Genomic DNA, 12,286 nt, shown 5'->3' on the forward strand with positions numbered 1-12,286 from the left:
TTCCAGTACCATCTCTACGCTGATGACACCCAATTATATACCTCTTCCCGTGACATCACCCCTGCTCTAATACAGAACACCAGTGATTGTCTGTCCGCTGTCTCTAACATCATGTCCTCTCTCTATCTGAAACTGAATCTTTCTAAAACTGAGCTCCTTGTGTTCCCACCATCTACTAATCGCCGTAAATCTGATGTTTCCATCTCTGTGTGTGGCACTACCATCACTCCTAAGCAGCACGCCCGCTGTCTGGGTTATTTTTTACTCAGATCTTTCCTTTACTCCTCACATTCAATCACTTTCACGCTCCTCTCATTTTCACCTCAAAAACATCTCCAGAATCCGCTCTTTTCTTACGGAGGAAACCGCCAAAACTCTCATTGTTGCTCTGATTCACTCTCGTCTTGACTACTGTAACTCATTACTAGTCGGTCTTTCCCTCACTAAACTCTCCCCTCTCCAATCTATTCTCAATGCAGCAGCCAGGCTCATCTTTATGACCAACCGCTACACCAACGCCTCTAATCTGTGCCAGTCACTGCACTGGTTGCCCATCCCCTTCTGAATAAAATTCAAACTTGTTACTCTCACCCACAAAGCTCTCCACAGTGCTGCACCTCCTTACATCTCCTCCCTCATCTCTGTCTACCACCCTACTCGGGCTCTTCGTTCTGCCAACGACCTTAGATTAAAATCCTCCATAATCCGAACCTCCCACTCCCGTCTCCAAGATTTTTCTCGTGTTGCACCCGTCCTCTGGAATGCGCTACCCCAGACAATCAGATTAATTCCCAATATCCACAGTTTTAAACGTGCCCTGAAAACACATCTATTTAGACAGGCCTATAACATTCCCTAATCTGACTCCTTTCCATGGCCCTCCTTTTAGATTAGTCATCAGAATAAGATTCCCTCACACTCCTTCTCTTCATGTCCGTCATACACGGATACTGGCTGGCGACCGGCTCATGCAGCTTTATGTTACCACCGCATGTGTATAAAAAATGGCCGGACTATTGTATAGAACAAACACTGTTACACTTTGTGTCTCCCTTATTTCCTCATAGATTGTAAGCTCTTGCGAGCAGGGTCCTCACTCCCCAGGTTTGAATTGTAAATTAACTTTGTCACTATGTAATGTCTGATATTGTTTGTTTCATGTTCCCTCCAAATTGTAAAGTGCTGCGTAATATGTTGGCGCTATATAAATAAAGATTATTATTATTATTATTATTATTATTAATAATCGCAAATTGTAACTAGCAATGTTGTAATCAGTTACCTTTTAGATCCGGTCGGTTACGTACACCAACAGATACAAAGAAGCAGTCCATATCCACATGTATTATACAGTTCTGGCACTTCGAATGGTTGGAAGCAGGTGTGGCTCCTAAAAATAGTAAAAAGACATAGGCCCACAATTATTAATAATGGCATATTTTGCACCAATGAAATTGGAGAGAACTTTGCCTTATTTATTAACCCATTTACTGCCAAGGTTGTATGTAATAAGTCATGACATTCAAACACTTGCCAGGGGCTAGAACATAAAAACTACAGTCCTGGCCAAAGGTTTTTAGACCAATACAAATTTTAGTTTTCAAAGTTTGCTGCTTCAGTTTTTATCGCGGCAATTTACATTAACTCTAGATTGTTATGAAGAGTGATCAGATGAGTTGCAGTCACTCCTTGCCGTGAAAATGAACTTAAATCACAAAAAACCCATTTCCACTGCATTTCAGCCTTGCCGCAAAGTGACCTACTAACATAATTTCAGTGATCTTCTCGTTAGCTCAGGAAAAAGTGTTAACGAGGGAAGGCAGCCGATATCACTCGGTCATGCTGATTGAATTAGAAGAGCAGATTGGTTGCTTTAAATGCGGGATGGTAATTGAAATCATTGTCTTCTTCTGTTAACCATGGTTACCTCCAAGGAAACACATGCAGCCATCAAAAGGGCTTTACAGGCAAGGACATTGCTGCTTGTAAGATTGCCCCTAAATCAACCATTTATCGGATCATCAAGAACTTCAAGGAGAGAGGTTCAATTGCTGGGAGAAAGGCTTCAGGGTGCCCAAGAAAGTCCAGCAAGTGCAAGGACCGTCTCCTAAAAAGGATTCAGCTACGGGATCGGTTCAACACCAGTGCAGAGTTTGCTCAGGAATGCCAGCAGGCATGTGTCCGTGTATCTGCACACAGTGAGGCGAAGGCTTTTGGAGGCTGGCCTAATGTCAAGAAGGGCAGCAAGGGATCCACTTCTCTCCCAAAAAAAACATCAAAAGGACAGACTGACATTTTGTAGGAAGTACAGGGATTGGACTTCAGGGCAAGATTATTTTCTCTGATGACACCCTTTCTGACTGTTTGGGACATCTGGAAGTACGTTTGTCCGAAGAAGAAGAAGAAAAGGTGAGCGCTACCATGAGTCCTGTGTCATGCCAATAGTAAAGCATCCTGAGACTATTGGATGAAAAGCAACCCCACACATAAATGGAGTGGGCTCACTCACAATTGTGCATAAGAACACTTCCAAGAATAATATCTAAATATCCTCGAAGAGCAACTTCTCACATCGATCCAGGAGCAATTTGGTGATTAACAATGCTTTTTCCAGCATGATGGAGCACCAGGTCACAAGGCAAAAGTGATAACTAAGTGGCTCGGTGAACAAAACATTGGCATTTTGGGTCCATGGGCAGGAAACTCCACAGATCTCAATCCCCTTTAGAACCTGTGCTCAATCCTCAAAAGGAGGGTCGACAACCAAAAACACAGAAATTGTGATAAACTTCAAGCACTGATTAGGCAAGAATGGGTTGCCATCAGTCAGGATTTGGCCCAGAAGCGGCATGCCAGGGCGAATTGAAGAAGTCTTGAAAAAGAATGGTCAACACTGTAAATATTGATTCTTTGAATAAACTTGAGGTATTTGCCAATAAAAGTTGAAAAACTTCAGAAATGCTTAGAATTGTATTTCAGTATACCATAGTAACATCTGACTAAAAGATCTAAAAACATTGAAGCAGCAAACTTTGTCAAAACCAAAATTTGTGTCAGTCTCAAAACTATTGGCCAGGACTATAGAGCTTAGATCTTGGTATCATAATAAAGCCCAGAATCGTAGCTTTCAAATGAGACCAGGCTGATTACTCGGGGCACAGCACTCGTTTAAAGTTGGAGAGCAGCATAAAGAGAGTTTTACTTCCTGGTTTAGGGTGTTTTTTTTTTTTTTGGTAAGCTCTGTACAAGAGCTCTCCTATCTAGTCCTTAACCCCTTAACGACGTGGCCTAGTTTGGGCCTTAAAGAGGCTCGGTCACCAGATTATAAGTGCCCTATCTCCTACATAATCTGATTGGCGATGTAATGTAGATAACAGCAGTAGTTTTTATTTTGAAAAACGATCATTTTTGAGCAAGTTATGAGCTAGTTTAGATTTATGCTAATGAGTTTCTCAATGGACAACTGGGCGTGTATTGTGTTTTTACCAACTGGCCGTTGTGAAGAGAAGTGTATGAGGCTGACCAATCAGTGACTAATCAGTGTCCTACACTTCTCATTGTTCCAGCCCAGCTTCTTTCACTGCACAACCACACTGTGCTGTGGATCACGCGGAGCTGGAACAATGAGAAGTGTATGATGCGGATTAGTCACTGATTGGTCAGCCTCATACACTCCTCAGTACAACACCCAGTTGGTAAAAAGTAAAAAAACATGCCCAGTTGTCCAATGAGAAACTCATTAGCATAAATCTAAACTAGCTCATAACTTGCTCAAAAATGATAGTTTTTCAAAATAAAAAGCACTGCTGTCACCTACATTACAGGGCCAATCAGATTATGTAGGAGATAGGGCACTTATAATGTGGTGACAGAGCCTCTTTAAGGCTCAGAGCCCATTTTTCAAATTAGACATGTGTCACTTTATGTTGCAATAACTCCGAAATGCTTATACCTATCCAAGCGATTCTGAGATGGTTTTGTCGTGACACATTGGACTTTATGTCCGTGGTAAAATTTGGTCGATATATTCAGTGTTTATTTATGAAAAATAGCAAAATTGAGAAAATTTTGAAAAATTAAAAGTTTTCTGAATTTAAATGGATCTGCTTGTAAAACAGATGGTTATACCACACAAAATAGTTAGAGGGTTAACATTTCCCATATGTCTACTTTATGTTTGCATCTTTTTTTTTGAACATTCTTTTATTTTTCTAGGACGTTACAAGGCTTAGAACATAAGCAGCAATTTCTCATGTTTTAAATAACATGTCAAAAGCTTTTTTTTTTTTAGGTACCAGTTCAGTTCTGAAGTGGTTTTGAGCGTCATATATTAGAAACCCCCATAAAAAATAAAAAAAAAACATTTTAAAAACTAGACCCCTCAAAGTATTCAAAACAGCATTCAGAAAATGTAACCCTTTAGGCGTTTCAGCGTAATTTAAAGCAAAGTAGAGGTGACATTTACAAAAAAAAAAATTTTTTTCAGAAACTCTGACGTCATGAAGGAGTGCAGTCCCTTTCCCATGCTGCTGGATCATTCGTGGTAGGTGAGCAATGGCCACACAGCCCCATGTGGCTAGTGCAACCCCCCCTCCCCCTATAGACCCCAGACGAAGCATTAGCGAAACGCGCGTCGGGTCTAGCAGCGTAACCCCGGTCTTGATCTCTCGGCTATTCCCGTACTCGGCAGGTGTAGGTATTTTATTGCTCAAAAGTGATATCTTTATTGCCTTTACTCTTGTTATGTTCTATATACCAATCTGTGCAAAAAAAATGTCATTTCTATAACCTGTTCAAAAACTTATTATAAATATATTTTTTGGGGATCCTTTGACCGGATTAATATCTGGTTGATCCGCTGCGTGAATATTCTGATTCCATCTTTTAATTTGCGAGGGTTATACGTTTTTATTGTGTTTAACCCCTTAAGGACGCAGCCACTTTTGGACCATATGACGCAGCCTCATTTTTTAAATCTGACATGTGTCACTTTATGTGGTAATAACTCGGGAATGCTTTTACCTATCCAAGCGATTCTGAGATTGTTTTCTCGTGACATATTGTACTTTGTTAGTGAAAAAATGTGGTCGATAAATTCAATATTTATTTGTGAATAACACCAAAATGTAGAGAAAATTTGCAAAAATGAGCATTTTTCTAAATTCAAATGAATCTGCTTGTAAGACAGATAGTAATACCACACAAAATAGTGACTAGTTAACATTTCCCATATGTCTACTTTATGTTTGCATCATTTTTTGAACATCCTTTTATTTTTCTAGGACGTTACAAGGCTTATACGTTTAGCAGCAATTTCTCATATTTTCAAGAAAATTTGAAAAGGCTATTTTTTTAGGGAACGGTTCAGATCTGAAGTAGCTTTGAGGGCCTTATATATTAGGAACCCCCACAAATCACCCCATTTTAAAAACTGCACCTCTTAAAGTATTCAAAACAGCATGTTTTAGAAAGTTTCTTAACCCTTTATGCGTGTCACAGGAATTAAAGCAAAGTGTTAGGGAAATTTGCAAATTTCATTTTTTTTGCAGAAATTCCATTTTAATCCATTTTTCCTATAATACCGAAGATTTTTACATGAGAAAAAACTGAATATTTATTTCCCTGATTCTGTAGTTTTTAGAAATATCCCACATGTGGCCCTAGTGCGCTACTGGACTGAAACAAAGGCCCCAGAAGCAAAGGAGCACCTAGTGGATTTTTCGGCCTTCCTTTTCTTAAATTATATTTCAGGCACCATGTCAGGTTTGAAGAGGTCTCGTGGTGCCAAAACAAACCCACCAAAAGTGACCCCATTTGGCAAACTACACCCCTCAAGGAATATATCGAGGGGCATAGTGGGCATTTCGACCTCACAGGTTTTTGGCTGCATTTTTTGGAATTAGGCTGCGCAATTGAAAATCACATATTTTTCCAATAAAAAGGTAAAAAAATTTAATTCAAGGAATAAGAGGAGAAAAACCGCCCCAACGTTTGAAAAGCAATTTTTCCCGATTCAGGGCACTATGTCATATTTGCAGAGCTTCTGAGGTACCAGGGAAACCCCTTAAAAGTGACCCCATTTTGGAAACTAGACCCCTTGAGGAATTCATTGTGGTTTTCATGGGGTGCATGTGACTTTTTGTTCAGTTTTTATTCTATTTTTTATGAGGCGTGGTGACTAAAAAACAGCAATTCAACAGATTACAGCAATACCATATGTTTGTTGTTCTTTTTTTTTTATGTCTTATGGCGTTTGCACAATAAAATACGTTTTATAAAAAATTATTTACTTATTGTGTTGCCTTATTCTAAGAGACATACGTTTTTTATTTTTCCATCAAGAAAGCGGTGTGAGGACTTGTTTTTTGTGTAACAAACTGTACTTTTGATCCGTACCATATTTAGGTACATGCAACGTTTTGATCTCTTTTTATTCCATTTTTTGGGAGGTGAAGTGTCCAAACAATTGTGATTCTGGTGAGGTTTATTATTATTATCTTTTACTGCGTTCACCGCGCGGGATAAATAACCAATTACTTTTGTAGATCAGGCCGTTTACGGATGCAGCGATACCAATCATGTATTGTTTATCTATTTTTTTTTAATAATAAAAAGGACTGATAAGGGAAAAAAGGGGGATTTTAACTAGTATTTTTATACAAATTTTTTTTTGTCCCACTAGGGGACTTGAGGGCAGGAGGCCCTGATCGCAATTCTAATACACTGCACTACATGCGTAGTGCAGTGTATTCGAGCGGTCAGCCTCTCTGGTTGCCATAGCAACCAATGGCGCCCACGATGTCGCTATTGAACGCGGCTTCCAGGGGGTTAATCAGCGGGCACAGCCGCGATCGGTGACTTGCACACTGAGCTGTGATAGCCTGCTGTCGGAAACAGCAGGTATCACAGCTCAAACACACGCCGAGGAAAGATGGCGCTGTGTGAAATCAGGTCAGTACATTTACACAACCGTAAAAAATCTCCGTAATTGCTGACCAGAATACGATCCACAATTACGGACCCGCCCAGTTCTGTAGGCCATGGACACCTTTCTGTATAGCTACGGATAGGTGTCCATGTCGTAGAACCGTGCTGGGAATTATGGAGCATGTGCTACTTTCCGTTTTTTTACGATCCGTGCTCCCATACTTTGTATGGGAGCACAGCCCAAAAATACGGCCATCGGTACCCACAATCGCGGGGCCGTGATTATGAGGCCTATACGGCCATGCCCGTAATCACGGCCCGCGATTGCAAGCACAGCCGGACGCGGGTCGCAATCTCGTGCCGTGCTCCCATAAAGAGTATGGGAGCACGGCCAGTAAGAAACGAAAAGTAGGACATGCTCCATAATTCCCGGCACTGTTCTACAGCACGGACACCTACCCGTAGCTATACGGAAAGGTATCCGCGGCCAACAGAACCAAGAGAGTCCGTAATTAGATTTTTTTTTACGGTCGTGTGCATGGGGCCTTACCTGGGGGAGGCAGCTGCACTAGGTTCTGCTACATTCTCATATTTTTTTCAATATTAGCTAAGGAAAGAAAAAAAAAAAAAAGTTGGCTCCACCTATGCCAGCCATAACCTGTCCACAGGCACTGGGCTAATCAGTTTGTGCAAAAGAAAGAAGGAGGAGGAGAAAAGACCCACATTGAGAAGCAACCTTAAAAACCAACATGTCCTGGTTCTGAAAGTGAACTGAACTAAGCCACCATAAAAACCTGGGTCCAGGAGGAACCAGAGGGGGAGGGATCTGTGTTCCCCAATCAATCCAACGAGAAAAGTATTTTACAAGGAGTACAAAAATCCAAATTATCTCGTTAACATCATTGGGAGAGACCACGCAATGGGACTTAAAGCAGTTCCAGAGGGTGGACCATGCAATCCGCCTAGCGTACGGCGGCTTGAAGTATCTTTCGGCCAAGACTGGCAGAGGATGCCATGGTGTAAATTTGGCGAAAGTATGAACTGAATACCAGGCGAGTGCCCTGCAGACCTGACAGGCTCATGTTTGATCCCATACCGCCCCGATGGACCAACAGCCCGCGTGGAGGCGGCAGTTACCTAAAGGGGAGGAACCTTGCCTTGGACGATAGGCTTTAAAAATCAGACTGAATTAGTTGAGCAATTGTTAACTTTTGCGGCCTGCAGACCTTTATATAAACTCTTGGGAATCAAAAATAGCAAGCCTGACCAGCAGTAGGTTGTATCGGTAACAGTCAAGTACATATGTATAGCCCTAACATCAAGATTGTGAAGATGAGAGGAAGCAGGACAAAAGGAGGGAAGGATTTTGTTCTCGATGTGGAAGGCAGATACTACCTTCCGGAGACAGGTCGCAACAGGCCAGAAAACCACTTTAACCCCTTAACGCATCACATACATGTAGGTGATAAGCATCATAGGCCAGTATGGAGGGCGCTCTCGGGCTGAGTGCACTCCATACCACTGACACCCGGGACGAACGGCCGGGAACAGCGATCGCTGTTCCTGTCTGTTTAACCCCTGAAATGCTGTGGTCAATTGCGACCGCATCATCTGAAGCTTTGAAAAGAGGGGGACAGTCCGTCCCCCCCCCCCACACACCGCGATCGGGGGTGCCCATGGTTATGGCAGCCCAGGGGCCTAATGAAGGCCCCCAGGTCTGCTTCTGTTAAGCGGTGTCTCGGGCACGGCTTAACAGAAGCCTGTAAAAATTACAATATCCTGCAATACATTAGTATTGCAGTACATTGTACGAGCGATCTAACGATCGCTGGTTCAAGTCCCATAAGGGGACTAAAACTAATAAATGGTCTAAAAAAAAATAATTGCTATCAGTAGTGAAAATCCCTGGAAAAAAAAAAAAAAAAGTTATGGCTCTCAGAATGTGGTGAAACAAAACAAATTAATTTTTTATAAAGAGATATATATATATATAGTAAAACTATATAGATTTAGTATCGCCCTAATCGTATTGAGCCGCGGAATAAAAGTTGTTGTTTTTAATTGCACGGTGAAATCCGTGAAACAAATTGAGGAATCGCAGATTTTTCTAACTCCAAAATCAATTGGAGGCGTTTTGCCATTTTTCGGCGGTTTCCAAGTCAAAAACAGCACAAAAAACTGTGAACAAGGTTTTACTGCTGAAGATTGAGGAAGGGAGACTTTCAGGAAAGGGCAGCCGGCTACAAAACTCTCCTGATAAATATAATGGACACGAGAAATGCGTAGTTCTAGAAAAAACCCTAGAAGATGCCTCAAATAAGGGTTTGCAGGAGAGGTCTGGAAAGCATACAGAATCTAATCAGGATCCTAGGAAGCAATGGGACGGCAGTAATGAGCCATACCCTGCAAGAAAATTTTCACTTGAGAGCGAAAAGGCCAAAATAAGTTAAAACAGAATGGACCGGGCAGAAACCGGACAATTAAAGAATACCAGACCAAAGCATTTCTCTAAACCAAACTGGAGAAAGGACAGAATTCTGGGAGTAAAGCACACAAGAGGGTGGAAACTACACCCCTCACACTAGCAGAAATACATATTCTATATGCAATAGTACACCTTTGCCGATTTTGGATGACCGATTCGGCGAGGCTCAGAATTTTTAGATGCTTTGCTTCAACAGCCACGCTGTTAAAGGCGTTATCCAGAATTTAAAAAATTATTGCCTAACCTTTGGATAAGCCATTAGCATTAGATCGGTGGGGTCCGACTCTCGGCACCCACACCAATCAGCTGTTTAAAAAGGGCCACGGCGCTTGTGCAAGAACTGCAGCCTCTTTTTTACATCAATTTAATTTTGGTTCGTACTTACATTCGTAGCAGATATGCAAGGTATTGCGGCGTTGTCCCATTTAAGTGAATCTCAGATAACCCCTTTAAACACAGTTGAAGTATAGTGGGGTGGAATAGCAGACCTTGGGAAAGGATGTTGTGACACTGGGACGGTAGCTGGGGAATGTCTGGGAGAAGGAATAACGAGATTGGCTTATCAGGCCAGTCTGGAGCTAGGAGTATGGCCAGAAAGCCTTCTGTCTCGACTCACTTGAGTCTGACACAAGAGAACGGGTTTGGAGGGGGGGGGGGCATAGTAGCGTAAATCCATCCCAAGAAATGACGAAAGTCATCTGCGTGCATGAGTGGATCTCAAACTCTAGCCACGAAAAAAGTAAAATGAAAATAAATAAAAAAGGAGACTGACTAGAGGTCTTTGGTTTAAAGGACATCTCCTGGGGTATGAAGTATGATTGGGCTTCTCCTCTGCTCTCGGAGTGAAGTAATGAAAGGATCTAAACCTTTAGGAGCATTTAGATGGTTGCTTATGTCAAAGACAATTCTGATATAAGAGGAAGCTTTTACGTCCTTTAGCTTCAGAAATTATCTCATACCGGCGCTTCTCAAACAAACAATCTACCTTCGGAAAAGAGAAGGCCAGTGAGATATTTCTTAGATGTGGAGTCCACCGCACATGACTTGAGCCAAATAAAACAATGTAGAGCCACAGTTTGCTATTGCACTAGCAGTAAAAAGGTCAGACTCTTAACCCCGCATAGGAACTTCAGAGGCATGGAGGAGTTGTTAAGCAAGACCTGCAAAATCAAATTGCTGTGCTCCTGCGGAGATGCCCTGTTGCAACAGTCTAACCCAAAAATGTCTAGTCTGCCGTTTTTGGCAGCCTTGAAGAGGCAGGCCTTGCTGATCAAGAATGGAATGAAAGCCTGACGCAGAGTATATCCAGCTGCCACAAAAGCTGACTTATGCTACTCCAGCTTCTTCTCTATGGTGTCTCTAAGGAATGCCACATCCGACAGATGGAGCGTGGTACTTCTTGAAAGGTGTGTAACAGGACCAGATCCTCTGGGAACGGAAACAGCAAATCTGACCTTTTAGAAGTAAATACAAACCGATAAGGGTGCTTCCATGCCTTAGCAAATATCTCCTCAAATTTTCTGTGGTTATGGAATACCATGGGCTGCTAAAAGACTTTCTCCTAAGTAGGAGGGTAATCATATGTGGAGAAAAAATAAGAATTAAGCACTTCATGTGCAGGATCTTTTTTTATAAGGTGAAGGATTAAGGTAGTAACTGGTCTAATTTATGCTCACCTTGTGCAGGGAGGCACAACTACTGAGACGCTTGATAATTTATCCTATCAATGAATCTGCTAGTGGTCTGTCCTTCCCGGTGTTCCTGTTGGGAGCCGGTTCAGAGAATGTATAGTAAAATAGAGATTTTGCTTGTTTTGCATAAAGTATTTATTCACAAAGATACAGTGTTGCAAGATAACATGTTTTAAGCTCAGACCAATCTCTTCCGCAGTGGCAAACACCAGGGAAAGTCCAAAATTGTAATCACCATTTTACTATACATTAACATGGAGGGTGTCTCACACAGCACGGATCAAATGCTGCATGGCAGAAGCCAGTTCAGCATTACGCTCGGATACAGAACACTCCCCTGAGTAGGCAAACCGATTCTGGAAGGAGAGGAGCATTCCCTACCAGGGGGTTCTCAGTAGATACTGAGGAGAGACGGGACCTAACAATTAGAGCTCCGTCTACTACAACAAAAAGCCTATTGGATTTATTCATAAAACAAACTTAGCCCAAAAGTTTTGAACAAAGCATGTAATTTCAGAGTTTTTCTATGACATGTATCTGTGTAATATGTCCCTCTAGCATGTGTGTTTTATTTTAAAGCTATATGAATTATACTAGGGATGCACGATGCATCAAAACTTCGATACTGTTTCGATACTCTGCATCCTCAAACGGTTCGATACCGTTATTTCATGTATTTCGATACTTAGCTGCTCAGCCGCAGTATAGTAACACATGAATGTATGAGAGCGGGGCTGCGACTGTGTAATACAGACATTGCCCCGCTCCGGAGTCCTGGCATGTGCGCGCTGTCAGGATGATGCGATGCGGCCAGCGCTGCACTAATGATTGCCGGCAATGAAGATAGAACATGGCGGGCACACTACAAAACACCCCCACGTTCTGTCCTCAATGCCTGCGCCACCGCTCATTAGTGCAGTGCAGGCCGCATCACCTCATGACCGCGCTCGCATTTAACGTCAGGAGCGGGGCAATGGCTGTATTACACAGCCGCAGCCCCGCTCTATAACGGCAGGGATCAGAGAAACCTCTTATCTCCGCCATTATTCCCCTGAATGCTGCGATAACAGCTGACTGCAGCATTCAAGAGGAAAGTGAGAAGGGGGATGCCCCTTGGATCACGTCACAGGAATCCCTGTGACACGATTGAGGGACATACCATATATGGGCAGACCGTCAAGGG

The 12,286-nt window shown here is 42.2% G+C and overlaps 1 protein-coding gene across 1 annotated transcript in view; it reads right to left on the bottom strand.

Moving 5' to 3' along the window:
• The window catches only part of REV1 (REV1 DNA directed polymerase), an 85,796-nt gene that overhangs the window by 54,527 nt on the left and 18,983 nt on the right, over window positions 1-12,286 (bottom strand). Inside the window, exon 7 of the mRNA XM_075852632.1 lies at window positions 1,283-1,390. Coding sequence (XP_075708747.1) covers window positions 1,283-1,390 — 108 coding nt within the window. The remainder of the gene's footprint in view (window positions 1-1,282; window positions 1,391-12,286) is intronic.

The sequence above is a fragment of the Rhinoderma darwinii genome, chromosome 2 (assembly GCF_050947455.1).
Source record: "Rhinoderma darwinii isolate aRhiDar2 chromosome 2, aRhiDar2.hap1, whole genome shotgun sequence".
NCBI classification, from domain to species: Eukaryota; Metazoa; Chordata; class Amphibia; order Anura; family Rhinodermatidae; genus Rhinoderma; species Rhinoderma darwinii.